Genomic DNA, 25233 nt, shown 5'->3' with positions numbered 1-25233 from the left:
AAAAAAAAATTAAGTGTAATCTTTACCTACATAATGGGGAAAGCTCTCGAGCTTTTCAACGCGGCCCGTATCCGAAACTTTCAAGCGAGGGATGATCTTTTGATCCCGTAGCTTCCTAATTCGATAATGCATTGCTGCAATGATGATCAATCCAATCGAAGAAGCCCAAACTATCTGCGCAAAGCTCGGTTTGCTGCCGCTATCTGTAAGAAAATCCGACACAAGCCACAAATCAAATCGAATCAATTCAAAACCTGGCGAAAACGAAAGAGAAGGTAAATCCATTCCTTGTATATCATACTGTAATCCTACCTTTCTGCATGTTTTTTTAATTTTACGAAATGCCTTCGACTTCGAAGTTGTTCTCTCTAATTTGCGATTGACCGAGAGAAGAATAAGAAGAAGGTGGATGCAGGAACATTCTGTTCAATTCGTTTGAATTGTTTTTGCCGTTGCATGTTACCTCTGTGTAGTTTGTTCGAAACGTCGGAATGAATAGTGAGATTGTTAGCGTAGAACCATCAATTTGCCTTCAATGGGATAACTTATTTCTTGTTCTTTTAGTTTGAGCTTTCAATAGCTGGAACTGCATTTGCTATTTTGGGTCGTTTTTTTGGTAGAATTTGAAGATGACAAAGAGAAGAAAACTGGAAATATCAATGGCTATTTATAGGCTAAACTCAAATTTCTAGAAATGTTATTTGATCTAAAATTGTTTATTTATAGTTAATATTTCTTTGTGGTGTAAAATTATATCCTCAGTAACCACTGATTAGTTTGTGGTTAGTAATTCTTGGTCAATTTTTATGGTGTGATTTTCTTTCATTTACTTGATGAAACTTTGGAATTTCATAACTTTTGTAAATTGTGTTATCTAGTAACTTCATTAATACGAATACATAATTTACAGTTTCTACTTTTAAGACGAGAAAGTGCATGGAATTTGGAAGTAGATTCTCATCCTGACTTGGTGAACTTGTTTGTTGTATTTGGCGTTCTTCCCATTGATGAAGAACTTCGTGTCAAAAATGTCAAAAAATGTCTCGAATCAAATTTTATGGCAGCCCCCTTCACCGCTCGTTTACATGGTGAACACTGCTGCCTCTTTCTCTTTGCTAAATTTAATAGCGGGCCAGTTCTCTTCATTCCTGGGTGTGGCAACTCTGATCTTGAGGAGGGATTAGCAGCGCCAATTGGCTAATTTGGCACTTGAATCTCAGCAGGATTCACGATGAATTCTTCATAACCTAGCTTGGAAGTCATAGTGTGATTTTTTAGAAGTGATTGAAGCTGTGTTGGTTTATTATGAAGGTCTTAAAAGCTTGTGAATTTTGATTACAGTGAATTCTTCTTGGACAGTTTTTTATTCCCGAGGAGTTCCCTTGTGTTCTTTGCATTTGTTCTTTCTCCTTGCCACTTTTTTTCTCGCATTTACTTAAGAGTAACTGAAGCTCATTTTTCTACTTAATACACCAGTTCTTATTGAAATTAGATGCAGAAGCGATTATGTTAAAGCAACGAGAGAAGAGCAAGTAACTAATAAAAATTGAAATTCATGAGCTGAAGAGATTTTTTATATGAGAAGAGCGTTACTTTCATTGCTCAAACCAAGTCATTGTACAAGTATTATCCTATTCTACTTCCTAAATGTTTGGTGACAAAACTGTGATCAAGAACATTTTCTTTTTGTTCTTTCAATTTTCAGGATGTGTGCAGTCTAGAAGTAAGATTTAGGAAGGCATCTTCTCTGCACGGAATCGTCAAACCGCCCATCGGATGGCAAAATCCAAATTCTTCTTCTGATCTATTGAGCAAATCTACAAAAGAAGATGCTTCAGGTATGATATTGGAACCACAAATCTTTTTCTTTGAATCTCTCCCACATAGACTGCAATATGGCCTTTGGGAACATCAAATTGATTTCTGGCAGACATAGCTTGCATTTTCAGAATCTGCTTGGCATTAAGAAGAATCGATGGCAAACGGAATCCCATATTGAAAATTTCCTCGAAAAAAGAGAAGCGGTATTCTGCTTATATGGATTTAAATGTAGGAAATAGAGAGTACTTGTTGGATGAGCATAGCTTTATTTCTTATGTGTATTTATGAACTAGGAACTGGAGAGAACGAAAGGAGTAAAGCAGATAGGAGTCTGAGAGGTCCTACTTCTCCAAAGGCTCACATGGGTTTGCTCTATCCATTAAAATTTTAGTCATTCCTCTCTGATCCCACTTTTTCCAATAATAAGAGGCCAATAAAATTTCACCAAGTTCGTCAATATCTTGGAAGATGAGTAGCAACATACCATGTGATACTCTCCAATCCTCATTAAGTGCTTCTTTAGTGGACCTAGTGCAGTGGCTGAGAAAACACTGGTCCACATGATATCCATTAACTCAACAAACCAAGCTGTGAATCAAATGAAAGCTGAGATGTTGATATAATATGATTTAAAGCATTTGGTACATGTGAAGTGACTTCCCTTACCTAGAAGCTGGGTCCAATGATGAAGCGATTTCTTCTTGCAAGGAGGTCCAATCACAGGTATATGTTGGCTTGTTTTTACCTTTTCCTTACAAAGCCATCTGTTTTGATGTGTTATTCCATTGAAACAAGCATGATGTGGTTTGGAAATTGAACTACAATTGGGCCTATAGTTTAGCAACTTGTGAATCACATATCAAACTCATATGGGAGCCAAGGAAAAGGATGAGATGGAAATAGAAAATTCTTGTGAGCTGACAAAGTCATAGTAAGTGGGTCCTCTCAGTTGTTGAAAGACCGATACAAGAGAGGCCCACTTTTAAAACTCATTGAAAATACCCAGGCTATTTCTTTCTTCATAACTATATAAGTATAGAACCCAAAGGAGTTTCAATTACTAGATTGAACCCTGATATTCTAGGACTCGCTTCCAACTTCTTTGACGCCAATCAAGGCTAAACTTCAGATTTTTTTATAGTCTCTTGACCATTGAAAGTAGATTTGATAATGGGGATTCTTAGCAAATTCTCAAGATGCAGCTGGGTTTTACCAAATGGCAGTCAGATGTTGTCCTTAGCGGTCATGTTGTAGTATACGTGAGAGATGTCGGGTTCATCCCTCATTTCAAGAGCTACTCAACCGAGTAGAAGAAGAGTTCAGTTACCATCATCAACAAGGAGGCCTCACAATTCCTTGCAAAAAGGGCGCCTTCATTGATCTTACTCTAAATTACAAGAAGATAAAGATGATTAGCTACTCAACCGAGTAGAACAAGGAGGTCTCACAATTCCTTGCAAAGACGGCCTTCGATCTTACTTCTAGATTACAACACTCTTGAAGGATGAAGATGATTTTATAGCCATTAATCAATTTTGGCACATTGTTTCTCCTAACTTGTTTTCTTTGTAACTTCTTCTCAAATGTTGGTAGAAATGCAATCTAATACCTTTTGGAATGCAAATGAGTTGGTGAATTTCCTACCAAAACGTAATACAAATAGATTTTTCAGTATCATTTCCTGTTCTTTTGCTTATTTCATTGACTCTGACTGTTCATTGCTATCTAAGCTGTAGAAGTCAATATTTTTCACGATTGTACATGTTTATAATCGAACAGATCGACAACAATGCAGGTGGAGTTTACAATAATGAAATGATGGATTGAATGTTGCTACAAATGGAGATTGAATTCATAGCCTTTGTCATGGTCATTTATGAGACCCAGCTAATATCTCATACGCAGCAGCTGCTCCTTTGGTTTTATGATGAGTAAACTGATGTTATTAGCAACCATGACCATAGTTGTACATTTTGTACATCTCTATCAATACAAGCATCACAACTTGTTTGTGAAATAGTTGGCTTTCTCGATCTAAGTCACGTTTTTCTTGATAGTCTCTTTGGTCTAGAGCTTTATGTTGTGAATGTCTCGACATTGATCCTATTGTGCATGTAGATTTTTCGAGATGAATTGAACTGAAATGATTAATAATGTGGTTTTGATAATTTATCTGTTCTTGATAATACAGCGGTTGATCAAACCATAAGAATAAACGAATGATGGAGAGGTGGACGAAATAAACATAGTCACGTTTTTCTTGATAGTCTCTTTGGTCTAGAGCTTTATGTTGTGAATGTCTCGACATTGATCCTATTGTGCATGTAGATTTTTCGAGATGAATTGAACTGAAATGATTAATAATGTGGTTTTGATAATTTATCTGTTCTTGATAATACAGCGGTTGATCAAACCATAAGAATAAACGAATGATGGAGAGGTGGACGAAATAAACATAGTCACGTTTTTCTTGATAGTCTCTTTGGTCTAGAGCTTTATGTTGTGAATGTCTCGACATTGATCCTATTGTGCATGTAGATTTTTCGAGATGAATTGAACTGAAATGATTAATAATGTGGTTTTGATAATTTATCTGTTGTTCTTGATAATACAGCGGTTGATCAAACCATAAGAATAAACGAATGATGGAGAGGTGGACGAAATAAACATGAGGTTGATGGTGGGCTAGAGCGGACAATATCCTAGCAGTAGACTTGAGTTTTGATAATTTAGCCAACCCGTTCAACCCGCAAAGGTTATTTGAAATAGAAAACTTTGCCAAAATTTGATTTAAATTTAATTAACGGTTAGATTTTAGATTAGTTTAAATTTATTATTGTTTTTTTCAATATAATTAACCAAATTTTTAATAATTAAATTAGAGAGTTTTAGCAAATGTTTAAAACTATAAAAATTAAAAAATTAATTTTCTCCCTATTTGAAATTTAACTCAATTATTTTTTTTAGAAAGTCGCAAATTTTTTAGAGAAATGGTGATTTTCATCCTTCTTCTCTGTTGCCGTCGACGGTTGCGTGTGCCGACATTCAGCTGCGCCGATTCCGGCTACCAACTTCCAGAACCATCAACCTTCTCGAGATACACAGACGCTTACATCTCCAATGGTCTCTGTTTCTAACCATCGACCACTCATTTTGTATCGCCTGTTGGCAGGCAAAACAATCCGTGAGATAAAAGGAGGATGAAAAGATAGTGTCATTAGGGTGAAACACCTCTCCAATCTTATCTCTTGATTCTCAAGATTTCGTAGTGTGATTACTTTGTGGTGGCAGAAGAGAGTTCAAGTGTTTGGTATAGTCTTCTGGATTCCTTGTAAATTTCAATTTTAGTGAATTTCTTCTCCTGTGATTTCTTTTGGGTTCTGTTATGTGTTCTTTGCATTTCTTCTTCATTCCCGCTTTATCTCGTCTCTATGCAACAATATCCAAGGTGAAAGTTTCCATTGATGTCCTGCAAAGCTTATAATCGCCGAAAGCTATTCTTGGCAGCTTTGGTTATAAAAGAATCATTGGATTTATCTAAACAAGTAACTTCCCTTGTTTGATCCTATTGAATGTTCTCTTTCTAAATTCTGTGTTGATTTCTCTTTTCAGGATTAATGTCTTAATTGGATTGATTTCATTTTTTCTTTCTTTATTGTTTTTTTATTCAATCCTGGGTTGAGTTTGTACCTATTGAGCTATAGTTTTATTCATTAGTTTGTTTCTTGTTAGAATAAAAAAACTTATGAGGCAAAACCTTCTCAGTTGTGATAAAGCAGCAAGAGGAAAAGAAGTAACTAACAAAAATCGAAATTCATGAGCTGAAGAAACAAAGAGTTCATATGAGAAAAAATTTACTTTCATTGCTCAAACCAAGTTACTATACAGTATCATCCTACTCTACTTCCTAGAATTGACGGTGGCAAAGCTGTGTTAAAGAATGCTGTCTTTTTGTATATTCAACTTTCATGATCTGTGTAGCCTAGAAGTGAGATTTACGAAGGCATCTTCTCTGCACGGAATCGTCAAGCCGCCCATCGGATGGCAAAATCCAAACTCTTCTTCTGATCTATTTAGCAGAGCTTGGAAAGAAGGATGCTTCAAGTATGATATAGGAACTACGAATCTCTTTCTCTGGATCTCTCCCACGTAGACTGCAATGTGGCCTTTGGGAACGTCAGAATGATTTTTGGCAGACATAGCTTGAACTTTCAGAATCTGCTTGGCATTGAGAAGTACTGATGGCAAACGGATTCCCATATTGAAAATTTCCTCGAAACAAGAGATGAGTGAGTGATTTTGAATGGTATTCTGCTTGATGTTGATTTTGATGTAGGAAATGGAGTAGTCGTTGGATGAGAATGGCTTTGTTTCTTATGTGTATTTATAGACTAGGAACTGGAGAGAACAAAAAAAAATTATTGTTAATAGTAGTCTTGGAGGACCTACTTCTTCAAAGGCTCACATGGGTTTGCTCTATCCATTAGAATTTCAGTCACTTTCTCACTGGCCCCGCTTTTTCCTTTTACAAGAGGCTAAGAAAATTTCACAAGTTTTTCAATATCTTGGAAGATAAATGAGCAACATATCATGTGATAGGCACTCCAATCCTCGTGATATAAACTCAACAAACCAAGCTGTGAATCAAATGATAGCTGAGATGTTGGTATGATATGATTTAAAGCATTTGGTACATGTGAATTGACTTCCCCTTGCCTAGAAGCTGGGGCCAATGATGAAGCAATTTCCTCTTGCAAGGAGGTCCAATCACAAGGATATGTTGGATTATTTTTAACTTTTCCTTACAAAGCCATCTGTTTTGATGCTTTATTCCATTGGAACAAGCACGGTGTTGTTTGGGAATTTAACTACATGTAGGTCTATGATTTAGCAAGTTGCATATCAAACACAAATGGGATGCAAGAGAAAGGATGGGATGGAAATAGAAATTTTGTTTGACCTGACAAAATCATGTTCCTAGTGGTTATGTTGCAGTATGTGGGAAGGATCCAAAGAACGAAAGCGATTTGTGGTTCTTGTTTCATATATGAACAATCCTTCATTCCAACAGCTACTCAACCGAGTAGAAGAGTTCGGTCACCATCATGAACTTGGAGGTCTAACAATTCCTTGCAAAGAGGATGCATTCATTGATCTTACTTCTAGATTACAACACTCCTGTGGGCTGAAGATAATGGAATAGGCATCAACCAGTTTTTACACATTTTTCCTCCTAGCGTGTTTGTTTCTTCCAACTCCTGGAAGATTGTTGTGTAGAAAGACAATGTCAAGCCTTTTGGAATGGAAATGAGTTCCTTTGCTGGTTAATTTATTACCAACACTTACTAGACTCACAGTATCATTTCCTGTTTCTCTCACTTATTCTTTGATACTCTGTCTGTTTATTGCTGTCTGAACTGCAAAAGTGGATATTTTTTTTGCGTACATGTTCAAAATTGAACAGAAAGACAAACTTTGTATTTAAAGATGTCCAAATCCCGTAAACACAACCGCATTCTGTTCGTAGAACAAAATGCATGTGGAGTTGACACTAACCAAATCTTGAAATGTACAAATGGAGATTGACTTCATACCCTCTATGTCATAATAAGCTGAGATTTTCAGCAACCATGACCAGAGATGTACGTTTTCCATCTCTGTCAACATAAGGATCAGAACGTAGAGGAAAATATCTAATGCTTTTGTCTGTATAAACTATCTGCAGATTGAAATACTTCGTTCTAATATTTTTCAAAATATGGTCATTACAGCAGTCATCCGGCTCCTTTCAGCCAATACAATGTTGATTCCATCTGCTGTGGATGAATCTTATGACTGTTAAGCCCAACCAACTGCTTGTAGATTCAATGTCTACGGCTGTATATATAATATCAGCATGAGATGCTAAGGATAAAACCATCAAGAAAATAAGATGAGTGGAGAAACAGAGAGGGGCAAACCTAGAAAAGATTGCTGATGATAGAGCACATGAGTTTGAGACATGTTTGAGACAGTTCTTTTCGTTGTGTGTGGGACAGTATCTTATTTACAAACTGAGTGTTAAGTTAATTTAGCTGTATATGGCATTTGGTTTTGGATTTTCCCTTGGATATCTTGTTTTAGATCAATAGGGCCCAGAGCACCAGCAGCAGCAACACATGAAGTGAATGTTCTCCAACCAATGGACACTCCATGTGAGCCATTAATGAAGTAGGTCCTTTCGACACCGACTCAACGTCCTTTCTTCTCACCCTTTCTCCTTCTGAATCCATATATACAGACCAAATAATCTTCAAACTCCAACTCAAATTTCTTATCGATCCTTATCCATACTTTGCAACATCAAGATTCAAATCCAGTTTAAATCCTCTCATCCTGAAATCAAATACAGACATGGGAATCAGACTACCTTCACTTCTCCTTAATGCTAAGCAAATTGTAAGAATGCAGACGGTTTCTTCAAGAAGCCAATGTGGTGTTCCAAAGGGTCATATTGCAGTCTATGTGGGGGAGACCGAAAGGAAGCGGTTTGTAGTTCTGATATCATACTTGAACCATCCTTCTTTCGTAGCTCTACTCAAGACAGCTGAAGAAGAATTTGGATTTAAACATCCAACAGGAGGTTTAACCATTCCTTGCAGAGAAGATGCCTTCCTCAACCTCACTTCTAGGCTGCATACTCCCTGAAAGAGAGGAAAAACAATCCTACACATAGTTTTGTAGAATTCCTTTCATTTTTTTCTTCTTTTTGCCACAGTTGAGGAGTAGAATGTCAATACATAGTTAGTACCAATTTGATGAAGAAGCAAAAGTTGATTCAACATCAATGTACAATTTATAATTGCAGAGATGTAAATAGAAATGGAGTCACATTTTCTTATAAAAAACTGCCTCCTTCGGCCTCTGAGTTTCAGTTTGTTTAAACTCTCAGTCTTTCCTTGATGTTTAGTCGGACGTTGGTACATTTTTTTTTTCATAGAAATAAAAGATCATTGAAGAAAAGAGACTAATGCTCAAAAGACACAAGCTCTCGAGAGGAAAAAGAGTATAAAAGAACCATAGAAAGCATTCCAATCCAATTCAAACATGTCTCATAAGGAAAATCCAGTAAAGGGATCAGATAAAGAACAGCAAAAAGACGCCTTAAAATGAGCTAATTCAAAACGGTTGATCCAAGAAAAATTCTCATCTTCAAACATCCTCTTAGTTAGTTTTACATTTTCTAACTTGGCTAATCAGTTGCTTCTTTCTTGAGGATTAGATGGAAATAGAAATCTTCCTTCATTTTTATGATAAATGCTCTGTGCTTGAGTTTTGTCAAATGTCTTGTTGCATGATAAAATGAGAAAATACACAGAACTTATATCTCATAATTCATGAATTAAAGGGATAAAGTTTATCGGTGAAAGAAATATAATTTTATAGTTGTGCCAACACAATTTTATACATGCTATAATGTTCAGGAAGATGGGCAAATTGAGGCTTTCTGATCCGTGCTTGATCTTACAATCACCAACTCGAAATAGGCTACCAAAGAGCAAATGTCGGCATATCTTCATCATCCGGTGGGCACTAGGATGTGAAGCTGGAAACAAAGATTCTTCCTTTGTTGACTGCTCTGGCTCGGTATTGTGTCAATTGGGGGTAATTAACCACCTTTTCTATCCCTTCAGATTCAATAAGAGTTTTTCTAACTAAAAATGAACAAAAGAATCTTGGGGATTTCTATTCGTGCATAATCTTTCAAACTATGTAACCTAGAAGTGAGATCAATGAAGACATCTTCTCTGTAGGGGATTGTCAAGCCGGCCATAGGATGATTGTATTCAAACTCTTCCTCAGCCCTCTTAAGTAAAGCCATGAATGTAGGATGGTTTTAAGTATGATATCGGAATTAAAAACCTCTTTCTTTGGATTTCTCCAACATAGACTGCAACGTGACCCTTCGAAACATCATATTGGTTTCTTGTAGAAATAGCTTGCTTTTTAAGAACCTGTTTTGGATTTCTCAAAAAGCAAGCTATTTCTACAAGAAACCAATCTAATGTTCCGAAGGGTCGTATTGCAGTCTATGTGATATGAACCAAGAGACATCAATCATACAATATACTTCAATGAAGATGTGAAGAAAAGGTTGTCAAAATTATCAAAAAGATGTTTCAATTCATGCTACATTGAAGAAGAATGAAGTTTGATTGTTGTAAATTTTGGGTGGGTTACAATTTAGAGTAATTTAGAGTTATTGTATTTTAAGACTTGTTATTTAATTTCGGTTACATTTACATAATGGCTAATTATGGCCATAAAGTAGGAATGTTACAACTTTTGGAATGCCTTTAATAGTTTCATTTTGAGGCTATATAAAGCCATCTATGTTGTATTTGTAAGAGAGACTTAGAAGATATATCAAAAGAAGCATTTGTGCTTTTCTTTAGCCAATGGCTAATTTTCTTTGCAATTCTATGTAGTTTAGATTGCATGTAGAATCATTCAAGCTCGACATGATCAATCTTGCTTGTGGAGTGATTCGAATCTCAAACAAGTGTTTGAGATATTTGATCAACAAGAATCATTGAAGCTAGACATGATCGATCTTGCTTCTGGAGTGATTCGAATCTCAAACAAAGTGTTCTTGACTTGAGATATTCGATCAACAAGGTAATCTGAATCTTACTCCCCTTGTAGTGATTCCTTATCTTATCATTTGGTATCAGAGCTTCAGGCTCAAGATCGGATATATGTTTCCTTTGCGTTTCTTCTCAATTTAATTTTTATTTATTTTCATCTTTTTAGTTTTTAATCGACCCAAAGTTCAAAATTCAATCTTTGCTCTATTTAAAATTTTGAGAGGTGAGAATGAGAGCTTCATTTGTGTAAATGAGTGCAAACAGAGTGGCCTAAAATTCCTTGAGTGTATACACGTGAGAGAGTGTTGTGAGGTCCTTTGTATTTCCATAACTTATTTTTTGCAGCAAAGTTTCACAAATAGATTCGAGGACGAATCCTCTTGAAGAAGTGGAGAATGATATGAACCAAGAGACATCAATCATACAATATACTTCAATGAAGATGTGAAGAAAAGGTTGTCAAAATTATCAAAAAGATGTTTCAATTCATGCTACATTGAAGAAGAATAAAGTTTGATTGTTGTAAATTTTGGGTGGGTTATAATTTAGAGTTATTGTGTTTTAAGACTTTTTATTTAATTTCGGTTACATTTACATAATGGCTAATTATGGCCATAAAGTGTGAATGTTACAACTTTTGGAATGCCTTTAATAGTTTCATTTTGAGGCTATATAAAGCCATGTATGTTGTATTTGTAAGAGAGACTTAGAAGATATATCAAAAGAAGCATTTGTGCTTTTCTTTAGCCAATGGCTAATTTTCTTTGCAATTCTATGTAGTTTAGATTGCATGTAGAATCATTCAAGCTCGACATGATCAATCTTGCTTGTGGAGTGATTCGAATCTCAAACAAGTGTTTGAGATATTTGATCAACAAGAATCATTGAAGCTAGACATGATCGATCTTGCTTCTGGAGTGATTCGAATCTCAAACAAAGTGTTCTTGACTTGAGATATTCGATCAACAAGGTAATCTGAATCTTACTCCCCTTGTAGTGATTCCTTATCTTATCACTATGTTAGAGAAATTCAAAGGAACCTACTTTGGATTCAGTTTGCTTTGGATCTGTTTGAACTTAGAAGTTTGAATCTTCAAGATGCTGCTTAGTTTCTTTAGTGATGTGCTATGCTCTAGCAACAATTTTTCTTTGTTCCATGGATTGCAGGTTACCATCACAAATAAAGCAACAAAGAAAAGGCTATATAGAAATTGATGTTAAATTTGTGTATTTTTTCTTATTCATTTCTGTTGGTAAATGCACCATTACAATGCCACTCATTTGCAGGCAAGAAGGGCATGTCATTCTACAACATTCTAGTATGATTCAAAAAAAACAAATGAGTCAGAAACAAACAGAAATGTTTGTAAAAAATTGAAGCTTGTGCTTTGCTGTTGATCCTTCAAGAAACTTGCAATCTAGAAGTGAGATCAACGAAGGCATCTTCTCTGCAAGGAATTGTTAGGCCCCCTTGTGGATGATGGAAGCCAAACTCCTCCTCGGCGTGGCTGAGCAGTTTCTGGAACGATGGATGGTTTAGGTAAGATATCGGAACCACGAACCGCTTCCGTTGGATCTCTCCTACATAAACAGCCACATGACCTTTTGGAACGTCCAACTGGTTTTTGGTAAAACTTGACTGCATCTTTAGAATTTGCTTGGCATGAGGAACCAAAGATAGCAACCGAATCCCCATTTTCTCAAACGAAAGGCAGTCGGAATAATGTTCTGATCTGATTGGTATAGAGCTAACTAGAAGAGGAAGTAGAAGTTGAAATGAGTTGAGGGTGGTGTTTGAAGGCTCATTTTGATGTTTATATTTATAATATTTCAGAAGGAAATGCTATGCTGATGACTCCGACCATTCCAGTGCCCAAGTGGGGTACTGATGTCTGGTAGTTTGGTATTGAGAATACCCCCTTCACATGGCTTTGCCCCATTTCATAAAAAGGCACCCAATTTTCTCTGAAATTCATACCACTAATTTCAGGCTCATTGGTCCTTCACATGGCTTTGCCCCATCTTATAAGAAAATGTTTAGCAGCCACGAGATAGAGTTGATTATCAGTATCAGCATTTCTATTACTCACATATTAGTTTAAAGCTCAACATAATTTCATTCATTCACATTCTAGAAGGCATTGCTCTTGGACTTCCTAAAACATTTTAGTATTAGTTCACAAATGAGTCGAGCAACAATAGATTCAAATAACTTTGTACTTGCCCTTTTGCTCTTCACTCTCTAGAAAACTTGCAATCTAGAAGTGAGATCAATGAAGGCATCCTCCTTGCAAGGAATTGTGAGACCCCCTTGAGGATGTTGGAAACCAAACTCTTCCTCGGCATATTTAAGGAGCTGTTGGAATGAAGGATGATTCAAGTATGATATTGGAACCACAAATCGTTTCCTTTGCCTCTCTCCCACGTAAACTGCTACATGACCTTTCGGGACATACTGGTTTTTGGTGAAACCTGATGGCATTTTTAGAATTTGCTTGACAAAAAGAATCTGGAATGGAAAGATTCCCATTACTGAGCTTGCTGTTTCAATTGATGTGGAACAAATTTGAAGAGGAAGTAGTAAATGACTGTTTTGAAGTTTACTTGATATCCTTATTTATAGTTCAAGAAAATGGTTTTGCTGGTGTTTGGTGCTTTTCCAATGGGCACTTTAAGACTGGCGGTTAGGTATCTAAGAAGACTATTAGGGATCTTCCCAACTTATAAAAGATTTTTCACCTCTCTCTTGGTTGTATGCAATGCCAGCCCAGTTGTTTGGTTCAAGTCATTATCCATTCCAGCGACCAAGCTTGGTTAGCTGAACTGGATGCTCGAATAAAGAAAAAAACAAGATATCAAGGAGATCACGTTCACAGTAAGAGAGAAATGATTACATCATTGGCATAGTGCCCTTGTTGAATAAGGACAAGAGAGATATCAAATGCATCTTATTGTAAATCAAAGGATACAGAAGCTAAGTACATGTACACCTAGTACTTCAAGACAAATCATTTAATAAGAATCTAATCATGTTTATATTTGTTTAATGTAGTAGTTTCATCCACTTCAAACAACTTCTATAGCTGGAACTAGCTGTGCATTGGTGAGGGAAAGATGTTGGATAGAATTATGATGTTCCCACTACCATATTTTTAGTTCCTTATTGTGTCAAATCCTGATTGTTGGAGGAAATTCAGACGAAAGTTCTATGTACTTTTTAAACTGAATATTTACAAATCTCTCCTTTCTTGGCGGAAGTGGATCTTTTGCTTCTTTCACATCAATGATCGAAGCTTGGAATCAAGATTTTCCAAATAATCTTATTTAATGACATGATGAGCTTTCTTCACTTAAGCGTCATGTAACAGTGAAAAGCAAGCGATAGAAAGTCTCATCCCTCGTGTATTTGCACGGACCACTATCAAATGGTGATCTCATTAGATCATTGGCGAAAGAAGGACCAACGATGATCCTATCCTAAAGGAGAAGGGGGAGTAGGAGAAGTGTAACAGCCCAAGCCCATTGCTAGCAGATATTATCCTCTTTGGGCTTTCTCTTTTGGGTTTTCCCTCAAAGTTTTTAAAATGCGTCTACTAGGGAAAGGTTTTCACTCCCTTATAAAGGGGGTTTCATTCTCCTCCCTAACCGAGGTGGGATTTCACAAGAAGTCAGTCTTCTTTCAAGAAATCCGACAACACCCAAGAAACTTAGATATCTCAAAATCCATGAGTGGACAAACTTCATCAATGATAAAATTTAACATCTGCTATGCTATAGCGCACAGTCAATATAGCTTATACATGTTATAATGTACATGCAATGGGAAAATTTTCTATTCATTTACATGAACTGTCTATCTAGTCGTATTCTACGACTAACGAAAAAAGAAAAAGAAAAGTTGGGCAAAACTGGGCGAGTGGGCAGAGGAATTCTTTTGTCATAATCATTCAAGAACAATGCAGCCTTGAATGAGATAAAAGCATATCCTCTGCTGGATTGTCAAACCACCAATAGAATGATTGTATCTGAACTCTTCTTCGGCGTTCTCAATCAAATACATAAGTATTAGATGGTTTTGAGTATGATTCCTTAGTTAAAAAATTAAAAGATTTCTCTCTACCCAAAAGCACAGATTAGGAATCATAGATCACCAGAAGAAATGATATATAGAAGTCTATGCTGAATTGGTCTATTTTCATTAATCCTGTGGTATAAGTAACTTTACAATGCAACTCATTTACAGGTAGAAAGGTTTCCCACTCTACAACAATCTAGTATGTGTCTAAAAGTAAATGAGTCGGAAAAAAAATTGTCAAAAACGGCAGATGATTGTCCTTTCTTCTGCATCCTTCAAGATACTTGCAATCTGGAGGTGAGATCAATGAAGGCATCCTCCTTGCAAGGAATTGTTAGACTCCCCTGTGGATGATGGAAGCCAAACTCTTCCTCTGCATGGCTGAGTAGTTTTTGGAATAACGGATGGTTTAAGTAAGAAATTGGAACCAAGAACCGCTTTCTTTGGATCTCTCCTACATAAACAGCCACATGGCCTTTTGGCACATCCAACTGACTTTTGGTAAAACCTGACTGCATCTTTAGGATTTGCTTGGCATGAGGAACCAAGGATAGCAATCGAATTCCCATTTTCTCGAGAAGGACTCTTAGAAAGGTCTAAAGCTTTGATCTGGTTAGTATAGAACCTGTAAGAGAAATCAACACTTGGACTGAGTTGAATTTGGTGTTTGAAGGATCATTTGATGTTCAGTTTTTATAGAGTTTTGGAAAAAAGAGTTGTGCTGTGAGCGATGGTATTCAAATGGCAGAGTGGGGTATTGAAGTCTGATGGTTAGGTATTTGAGTAGGCCGTTTCACATGGTTTTGTTCAACTTAGAAAAGACACACCAATTTCCTTCTCTCTCTCTTCACATTCTCCGCTGTTACACCACAAATTTCCATTTTCATTGGCTAAGTTGTTCGATTATGAAAAGTCAAATCATTGTCCAAGCTTTTACACTGAATTAAATGCTTACAGACAGAGTGCATTACGTTGAAAATGGAAGACCAGAACCTCCATGTGAATGGCTTTCCATGAGAGAGTGACCAGCTACGTCATTCGACTCAACGTCTAGGTCAAAGGAGACTCTGCAGGCCTTATATGTACCAAATTGTGGACCATATCAAAGAATGGTTCTCATTAAGGAGAACTAAAAGACCAAGTCAAAGTACATAGCTTAGTCAAAAAATGCTAACTCTTAGAGGCATAAATCATCCACAAAGTTCTACCATCATTTTCAGCCCCAAGCACGTTGACTTGTTTACACCAGAACACATATCTTGTCTGGTTTTTGAACCTATAAAAAATTGGGTTTCCCCTATCTTCATATGGTATCGAGCAATTTGCTCTTATTTCTTCATAACAAGCGGCTGCATTGTCTTATGATACATTCCTTTGTGAAATGTATACTATACTGATCAAATTCCCTATTGAAAGAAAATCATTGATGCTTTATCTATTTTTCGATATTCATTTCCTCTATACAATGTGTAATCTCTTTGATCATTTGGCACAACCAAGTCTTTCCTTTTGTCATTGAATTGGTTCAAATTCAGCTCAGATTTGAGCATTTTCTCTTTACTGATCACTAGGAGAACAAAATGATCATTTGGAGCTTAGTATTTCCTACCATTTAAGACACGAGAGCGCTCGATAAACCTTTCTCCATACTGATCATTAGGAGCACAAAATGACATCTATCCAACTCAGATTTTTTCACAATTCAAGAATGTCTACCTATATCTCATACGGTACTTCAGCTTTCTTCCTCAAATCTGAATACTAGATTCTGCACAAATTGATAGAATCTAGTTCAAACATATCTAGCTTCTCAACCTTTAAGCAAGTCCAACAGTCGGTTAACAACTCTTCCTCTGGACCCAAAGTAATTGTGCTAGCCTTGGAGAGAAGGCTACTAACTTCATCAATCTTAAGCTGTGGCAAGACCATACAACCTCTTTCAAGTCTGTTGATCCATGTACGAAAAACTGAGATTCCTGCTATGCAAATTTCTCAACCATTCCATGTCTTGGATGAATTCCTACATAGCCAACCAAATACTAAAAGAGCAGCTGGTTTAAGAATGAAGCTTGAATCAAGAATTACCTCTCTGGTTTTCTCCAACAATAACTCATGGCCACATCCATAGACTTCAAAGCATTGAAACTTCCTACAAGTGGAAGTCAAATTTGAATCAACATAAGCTGGAGAAGGCACCCTGTTCTTTTAGTATCCAATAAGAGGGAAAACGTAAGATGCAAGAATTCCTCAAAACTCTTAAAACGAGAACAGAAAATATGAAGTTTGTGTAAACAACTTTATAGGCTCTTCCAATAATATCAGCACAGGATGCTACGAACAAAACATGCCAGGAAAGCAAAATGAGTGGAGAAAATGGACATGGTAAGCCAATTGAGACAAAGACCATTGATGAGTGAGGAAATGAATTTGATTTCATGTAACAGATAAGTCAGACCTATGGAGAAACATTATGCACATCTCTTATTACACACCAGCAAACATGTATTAGACAATTCTAAATGGTAAACCTTTAAGATCATGGCAAGCTTAAGACAAGCGTTATTCTTGTGTCTGAGAAAATTTACAAATGCATTGGCATCTCATTTATTGTTCTGATTAGTCTATTATCAACAAGAATTTATTCCTGTTTCTGTCCCTCTAATATATATTTTTCCTCTGGATTGGATCAGAGATGCAGCCAATGACCGATGGTGTGAGCTTGCAACCTGGACCCACTGTAAGTTGATCTACCACGACATGGCATTTGGTTTCAAAGTTTTCTCGACCTGTTATTTTGGACTATGACTGTACCTCATTGGAACAAATGGGACTGCTCACTAGTTTGTTAGGGCACATGATGAAGTGCATCTATTCAAACCAAATAAGCAACCCATGTGAGCATTTATGAAGTAGGCCCTCCTAGAGACCAACTTGATACTGTTTTCTTCTCACCATTTCCCCGTTCTGAATCCATAAATACATATCAAATAAACTGAAATCTCCAACTCAAATTTCAAGCACATCTTCATTCAAGTACTACACTTTCCAACTTCTACATCTGCATCAAGTGGAAAACCTTTCTAGACATGGGAATCAGACTACCTTCACTTCTTCTCAATGCCAAACAAGCTGTTAAAATGCATACCGCTTCTTCCAGAAACCGGTGTGGCGTTCCCAAAGGCCATATTGCAGTTTATGTGGGAGATATTGAGAGAAAGAGATTTGTAGTTCCAATAGCATACCTAAACCATCCTTCTTTTTCTGCTTTGCTCAGCAGTGCAGAAGAAGAATTTGGATTTAAACATCCAACTGGAGGTCTTACAATTCCTTGCAGAGAAGATGTCTTCATCAATCTGACATCCAGGCTGCAATCTTGCTGAAAGAGAGAAGAAAAACAATCCTCCACACAATTTTGTCAGATTCCCTTCGATCTTTTCCCATAGTTAAGCGTAGAACATCAATGTAGAGTTAGCTTCTATATGTAAATGATGAGTAGCAGAAAAGAGATACAAAATTGAAATAGACAGTCACATTTTCTTACAAGAACACTGTGCCCCTTCATGAATTTTATTCACCTGAATTCGTTGGGTTTTTTCATCTCCATTTTTATGCTACTTCACTTGAATACAGCTGAGCACAAAACATTTTCTTGAATAAATGAATACCATGAACGTGCAAAATGTTTTACTTGGTCTCTAACGACGATAATAAGAGAAGAAAAAGGATAAGTAGGTTTGAATAAGTTTAATCTTTTTTAATCCCTCTTATGTGACAATCATATTTTTCTTAGTTGAAACTGAAGGCCCCTACCATAGGCATGTATTTGATAATCATAATTTTACTGTTTCAATAAAACACTAAATTAGGACTACAAAATCATTTCTGCCTATTTAGTCGGATGTCAGTAGCAAGAAAATACTAGGCTGACATGACATAGAATTTATCAGTGTTATTTGTTAACATTCTGGAAGGAATTGTTCTTGGATTTCCTGCATCATTTTAATATAAGTTCATAAACGAGTCAAGAAAACAGGGGAAAAACTGCCAAAACTTGGTGAATTTTCTTTCGACTCTTCATCTTGAATAAACTTCCAATCTAGAAGTGAAATAAAGAAACACATTCTTTTTGCAAGGAATTGTTTGACGACCTTGAGGATGATGGAATACAAACTCTTCCTCATCGTGTTTAAGCAGCGGTTGGAATGAAGGATGATTCAAGTATGATATTGGAAACATAAACAGTTTGCCTTCCGTCTTTCCCACATTACCTTTTGGAACATATAACAGATTTCTGGTGAAATCTGAGTGAACTTGTAGAATGTTTGATGCAGTTCATTTTTGTTTAGTTATGTTTAATGTTTGAAGTTTCAATATGTTATTCATTTTTTTTTTTTTTTTGGTATATAATAATTTTAGTAACAAGTTTTCTCTCTCCCCAAAAGCTCAGATTAGCAATCACAAATCACCAGAAAATAAGATACAGAAATTGATGCTGAATTGATCTATTTTTCATTAGTTCTGTCGGTAAATGCATCTTTACAATGCAACTCATTTATAGTTAGGAAGGTATCCCACTCTACAACACTCTAGCATGTGTCGAAAAGTAAATGAGTCAAAAAAAATTGTCAAAAATGGCATATGATTGTCCTTTCTTCTGCATCCTTCAAGATACTTGCAATCTAGAGGTGAGATCAATGAAGGCATCCTCCTTGCAAGGAATTGTTAGACCCCCTTGTGGATGATGGAAGCCAAACTCTTCCTCTGCATGGCTGAGTAGTTTTTGGAATGATGGATGGTTTAAGTAAGAAATTGGAACCAAAAACCGCTTTCTTTGAATCTCTCCTACATAAACAGCCACATGGCCTTTTGGCACATCCAACTGACTTTTGGTAAAACCTGACTGCATCTTTAGGATCTGCTTGGCATGAGGAACCAAGGATAGCAATCGAATCCCCATTTGCTAGAGATGAAAGACTCTGAGAAAAGTCCAAAGCTTTGATCTGATTGGTGAAGAACACTAGGAATGAGTTGAATTTGGTGTTTGAAGGCTCATTTGATGTTTAAATTTATAGAGTTTTGGAAGAAAGAGTTATGCTGTGAGCGATGGTGTTCAAATGGCAAGGTGGGGTATTGAAGTCTGTTGGTTAGGTATTTGAGTAGGCCATTTCACATGGTTTTGTTCAACTTAGAAAAGACACACCAATTTCCTTCTCTCTCTCTCTCTTCACATTCTCCGCTGTTACACCACAAATTTCCATTTTCATTGGCTAAGTTGTTCGATTATGAAAAGTCAAATCATTGTTGAAGCTTTTACACTGAATTAAATGATTACAGACAGAGTGTATTATGTTGAAAATGGAAGAACAGAATCTCCATGTGAATGGCTTTCCATGAGAGAGTGACCTGCTACGTCGTTGGACTCAATATCTAGGTCAAAGGAGACTCTGCAGGCCTTATATGTACCAAATTGTGGACCATATCAAAGAATGGTTCTCATTAAGGAGAACAAAAAGCCCAAGTCAAACTACATAGCTTAGTCAAAACATGCCAACTCTTAGAGGCATAAATCATCCACAAAGTTCTACCATCATTAGGAACTGCCAAGTCAAACAGAAGAGGAGTTCTAATACGATCACCTGACGGTGTGGCATCACTGTACTATGCAACCAAGACATATTTTGTGGCCTCACTCTTGGCATACTTGAGCAAATTCTTGGTAGCTATATATAAGCAAAAACCACAATATTGAGACCAGATAGTAGCAGGGTGAACAGATGTCTCATTATTATGGTGTGCAAGTATAAGTGGTCATGCTATAAGACATCCCGCAAAAAACAGGCTATTGCTCATTTGAAAGAAGACTCAATAGGCAATGAAATATGAGGATTATTACAATGAGTCTGAAAGAACTTGTAATCATTTGCCACACCTAAGTCTTTCCTTTTGTCATTTGATCGGTTCAAATCCAGCTTAGATCTGAATCTTTTCTCTATACTGATCACTAGGAGCACAAAATGATCATTTGGAGCTTAGTATTTCCTACCATTTAAGACATAGAGCGCTTAGTAAACCTTTCTCCATACTGATCGTTAGGAGCACAAAATGACATCCATCCAACTTAGATTTTTTCACAATTCAAAAATGTCTACCTATCTCTCATACGGTGCTTCATCTTTCTTCCTCAACTCTGAGTACTAGATTCTGCACAAATTGATAGAATCTAGGGGACAAACATATGTAGCTTCTCAACCTTTAAGCAAGTCCAGCAGTCTGTTAATAACTCTTCCTCTGGACCCAAAGTAATTGTGCTAGCCTTGGAGAGCAGGCCACCAACTTTATCAATCTTAAGCTGTGGCAAGACCATGCAACCTCTTTCAAGTCTGTTGATCTATGTACGAAAAACTGAGATTTCTGCTATGCAAATTTCTCAACCATTCTATGTCTTGGATGAATTCCTGTATAGCCAACCAAAAACTAAAAGAGCAGCTGGTTTAAAAATGAAGCTTGAATCAAGAATTATCTCTCTTGTTTTCCCCAACAATAGCTCATGGCCACATCCATAGACTTCGATGCATTGAACTTTTCGACAAGTGGAAGTCAAATTTGAATCAACATAAACTGGAGAAGGTCCCCTTATCTTTTGGTATCCCATGAGGGGAGAAAACATAAGATACAAGAATTTCTCAAAACACTAGAAACAGAACAGAAAATATGAAGTTTGTGAATACATTTTTATAGGCTATTTCTATAATATCAGCACAGGATGCTACGAACAAAACATACCAGGAAAATAAAGTGAGTGGAGAAAGGGACATGAATAGACCAATTGAGACAAAGATCATTCATGAGCTAGGAAATGAATTTGACTCCTTGTAATGGATAAGTAAGACCTATGGAGAAGCATTATGCACATCTCTTAATACACACAAGCTAACATGTATTAGACAATTCTAAATGGTAAACCTTTAAGATCATAGCAAGTTTAAGACAAGCATTATTCTTATGTCTGAAAGAAAAATTTACAAATGGATTGGCATCTCATTTATTGTTCTGTATAGTCTATTATCAGAGATGCAGCCAATGACTGATGGTGTAAGCTTGCAACATGGACCCACTGTAGGTTGATCTACCACGACATGGCATTTGGTTTCAAAGTTTTCTCGACCTGTTATTTTGGACTATAACTGCACTTCATTGGAACAAATGGGACTGCTCACTAGTTTGTTAGGGCACACGATGAAGTGCGTCTATTCAAACCAAATAAGCAACCCATGTGAGCATTTATGAAGTAGGCCCTCCTAGAGACCAACTTGATACTGTTTTCTTCTCACCACTTCCCCGTTCTGAATCCATAAATACGGTTCAAATAAACTTCAATCTCCAACTCAAATTTCAAGAACATCTTCATTCAAGCACTACACTTTCCATCGAGCGGAAAACTTTTCAAAACTAAACATGGGAATCAGACTACCTTCACTTCTCCTCAATGCCAAGCAAGCTGTCAAAATGCATACCGCTTCTTCCAACCGATGTGGCGTTCCCAAAGGCCATATTGCAGTTTATGTGGGAGATATTGAGAGAAAGAGATTTGTAGTTCCAATAGCATACCTAAACCATCCTTCTTTTTCTGCTTTGCTCAGCAGTGCAGAAGAAGAATTTGGATTTAAACATCCAACTGGAGGTCTTACAATTCCTTGCAGAGAAGATGTCTTCATCAATCTGACATCCAAGCTACAATCTTCCTGAAAGAGAGAAGAATAACAATCCTCCACACAGTTTTGCCAGATTCCCTTCAATTTTTTCCCATAGTTAAATGTAGAACATCAATGTAGAGTTAGCTTCTAAATGTAAATGATGAGTAGTGTAAAAGAGATACAAAATTGAAATAGATAGTCACATTTTCTTTCAAGAACACTGCCCCTTCATGAATTTTTTTCACGTAAATTCGTTGGGTTTTTCATCTCCATGTTCTTGCTACTTTACTTGAATACAGCTGAGCACAAAGGTTTTTCTTAAATAAATGAATACCATGAAATGCAAAGTGTTACTCTAACGATGCTCATAAGAGAAGAAAAAGATTAGTAGAGAACACCAAAAAGAAGTCTTAAAATGAGCTAATTCAAAATGGTTGATCCAAGAAAAGCTCTCATCTTCAAACATCCTCTTATTTCGTTTTACATTTTCTAACTTGCCTAAGCAGAATTTTTGCCTCTTTCTTGAGAACCGGATAGAAATAGAAATCTTATTTTTATGATAAATTCTTTGTGCTTGAGTTTTGTCAAATGTCTTGTTGCATGATAAAATAAGAAAATTCAAAGAACTTATATCTCATAATTCATGTTACAATATAATTTTATACATGTTATAATGTTCTGGTAAAATTGAGGCTTTCTGATCCATACTTGATCTTACAATCACGAACTCGAAATGGGCTACCAAAGAGCAACTATCGGCATATCTTCCTCATCTGGCTGGCTGGGCACTAGGATGTGAAGCTTTAAACAAAGATTCTTCCTTATTAGACTACTCTAGCTTGATACTGTGTCAATTAGAGGGTAATTAACCACCTTTTCTATCCCTTCAGTTTCATGAAGATTTTTTCTAACTAAAAATGAACAAAAGAATGTTAGGAATTTCTATCTGTACATAATCTTTCAACAGCAATGTAGCCTAGAAGTGAGATCAAAGAAGGCATCTTCTCTGCAGGGATTGGGAAACCCCCCGTAGGATGATTGTATCTAAACTCTTCCTCAGTCCTCTTAAGTAAAGTCATGAATGTAGAATAGTTTAAGTATGGTTTCGGAACTGAAACCGCTTCCTTTCGATTTCTCCGTCATAGACTGCAACGTGACCCTTTGGAACATCAGATTGGTATGTTGTAGAAATAGCTTGCTTTTTCAGAACCTGCTTGGCATTGAGGAGTATCAAAGGCAACTGGATTCCCATGTCTAATAGTAGTAACAGGAGGTGGCACATAGGATGGATAAGGACTTCTGTTCATTAGATCAAACCAAGATTAATATTTACCGTAGAAAATTTTAAATTGGCACATAAGAATTCAGTTTGCTTTGGATCTGTTTGAACTTAGAAGTTTGAATCTTCAAGATGCTGCTTAGTTTCTTTAGTGATGTGCTATGCTCTAGCAACAATTTTTCATTGTTCCATGGATTGCAGGTTACCATCACAAATAAAGCAACAAAGAGAAAGCTATATAGAAATTGATGTTAAATTTGTGTATTTTTTTCTTATTCATTTCTGTTGCTAAATGCACCATTACAATGCCACTCATTTGCAGGCAAGAAGGGCATGTCATTCTACAACATTCTAGTATGAATCAAAAAAACAAATGTGTCAGAAACAAACAGAAATGTTTGTCAAAAAATTTAGGTTTGTGCTTTGCTCTTGATCCTTCAAGAAACTTGCAATCTAGAAGTGAGATCAACAAAGGCATCTTCTCTGCAAGGAATTGTTAGGCCTCCTTGTGGATGATGGAAGCCAAACTCCTCCTCGGCATGACCGAGCAGTTTCTGGAACGATGGATGGTTTAGGTAAGATATCGGAACCACGAATCGTTTCCTTTGGATCTCTCCCACATAAACAGCCACATGGCCTTTTGGAACGTCCAACTGGTTTTTGGTGAAACTTGACTGCATCTTTAGAATTTGCTTGGCATGAGGAACCAAAGATAGCAACCGAATCCCCATTTTCTCGAACGAAAGGCAGTCTGTCTAATGTTCTAATCTGATTGGTATAGAGCTAACTAGAAGAGGAAGTAGAAGTTGAAATGAGTTGAGGGTGGTGTTTGAAGGCTCATTTTGATGTTTATATTTATATAAGGAAATGCTATGCTGATGACTCCGACCATTCCAGTGGCTAAGTGGGGTACTGATGTCTGGTAGTTGGGTATATTTGAGAATACCCCTTCACATGGCTTTGCCTCATCTCAGAAAAAGGCACCCAATTTTCTTCTCTCACAGCACATTCTCTGAAATTCATACCACTAATTTCAGGCTCATTGGTCAATTGTTTCCATTCATCACAAGTCAAGTCATAGTCCAACTGTTTCCATTAGTTCACAAACAAATGAAGCAACAATTAATCCTCAGAACGTTGTACTTTCCCTTTTGGACTATAACTGCACCTCATTGGAGCAAATGGGACTGCTCAATGGTTTGTTAGGGCACATGATGAAGTGCGTCTATTCAAACCAAATAAGCAACCAATGTGAGCATTTATGAAGTAGGCCATCCTAAAGACCAACTTGATACTGTTTTCCTCTCACCACTTCCCCGTTCTGAATCCATAAATATGGTTCAAATAAACTTCAATCTCCAACTCAAATTTCAAGAAGATCTTCACTCAAGTACTACACTTTCCAACTTCTAGATCTGCATTGAGCGGAAAACCCTTCTAGACATGGGAATCAGACTACCTTCACTTCTTCTCAATGCCAAGCGAGCTGTCAAAATGCATACCGCTTCTTCCAGCAACCGGTGTGGCGTTCCCAAAGGCCATATTGCAGTTTATGTGGGAGATGTTGAGAGAAAGAGATTTGTAGTTCCAATAGCATACCTAAACCATCCTTCTTTTTCTGCTTTGCTCAACAGTGCAGAAGAAGAATTTGGATTTAAACATCCAACTGGAGGTCTTACAATTCCTTGCAGAGAAGATGTGTTCATCAATCTCACATCCAGGCTGCAATCTTCATGA

At 36.7% G+C, this 25233-nt stretch overlaps 6 protein-coding genes and 1 pseudogene across 11 annotated transcripts in view; all 7 read right to left on the bottom strand.

Annotated features, from left to right (window-relative positions):
- The window catches only part of LOC111451387, a 49382-nt gene that overhangs the window by 12099 nt on the left and 12050 nt on the right, over positions 1-25233 (bottom strand). For 2 of the 5 annotated variants that reach the window (XM_023091791.1, XM_023091789.1), the window contains exon 3: positions 27-275. In XM_023091791.1, the coding sequence (XP_022947559.1) occupies positions 27-275 (249 nt within the window). Of the gene's footprint in view, positions 1-26; positions 276-312; positions 766-25233 lie in introns of those variants that run through there. The other 3 variants (XM_023091790.1, XM_023091793.1, XM_023091792.1) reach the window with 3 other exon arrangements.
- On the bottom strand, positions 207-6210 carry LOC111451393 (auxin-responsive protein SAUR21-like). Of its 2 annotated transcripts, XM_023091801.1 has the most exons (2): positions 5792-6210; positions 207-275 (listed from the first exon to the last, which is right to left on the bottom strand). In XM_023091801.1, the coding sequence occupies exons 1-2, from the start codon at positions 6079-6081 to the stop codon at positions 248-250; spliced, it is 318 nt and encodes a 105-aa protein (XP_022947569.1). In that variant the 5' UTR covers positions 6082-6210; the 3' UTR covers positions 207-247. The 2 variants fall into 2 exon arrangements, with proteins under 2 accessions (XP_022947569.1, XP_022947570.1); XM_023091802.1 differs by lacking the exon at positions 207-275 and having other exon boundaries at positions 5664-6210.
- LOC111451394 lies at positions 1608-2658 on the bottom strand (annotated as a pseudogene).
- On the bottom strand, positions 11546-12393 carry LOC111451397 (auxin-responsive protein SAUR21-like). The gene has a single exon (XM_023091806.1). It carries the CDS (start codon positions 12142-12144, stop codon positions 11851-11853), a length of 294 nt encoding a protein of 97 aa, XP_022947574.1. The 5' UTR covers positions 12145-12393; the 3' UTR covers positions 11546-11850.
- Positions 14624-17048, bottom strand: LOC111451398 (auxin-responsive protein SAUR24-like). The gene has a single exon (XM_023091807.1). It carries the CDS (start codon positions 15090-15092, stop codon positions 14799-14801), a length of 294 nt encoding a protein of 97 aa, XP_022947575.1. The 5' UTR covers positions 15093-17048; the 3' UTR covers positions 14624-14798.
- LOC111451395 (auxin-responsive protein SAUR24-like) lies at positions 19034-19561 on the bottom strand. The gene has a single exon (XM_023091803.1). It carries the CDS (start codon positions 19478-19480, stop codon positions 19187-19189), a length of 294 nt encoding a protein of 97 aa, XP_022947571.1. The 5' UTR covers positions 19481-19561; the 3' UTR covers positions 19034-19186.
- LOC111451400 (auxin-responsive protein SAUR21-like) lies at positions 23809-24329 on the bottom strand. Its single transcript, XM_023091809.1, has one exon. The coding sequence runs from the start codon at positions 24225-24227 to the stop codon at positions 23934-23936; it is 294 nt and encodes a 97-aa protein (XP_022947577.1). The 5' UTR covers positions 24228-24329; the 3' UTR covers positions 23809-23933.

Source organism: Cucurbita moschata, unplaced genomic scaffold (assembly GCF_002738365.1).
Source record: "Cucurbita moschata cultivar Rifu unplaced genomic scaffold, Cmos_1.0 Cmo_Scf00013, whole genome shotgun sequence".
In the NCBI taxonomy this organism is placed as follows: Eukaryota; Viridiplantae; Streptophyta; class Magnoliopsida; order Cucurbitales; family Cucurbitaceae; genus Cucurbita; species Cucurbita moschata.
This window is presented reverse-complemented; position numbering and strand designations above follow the sequence as displayed.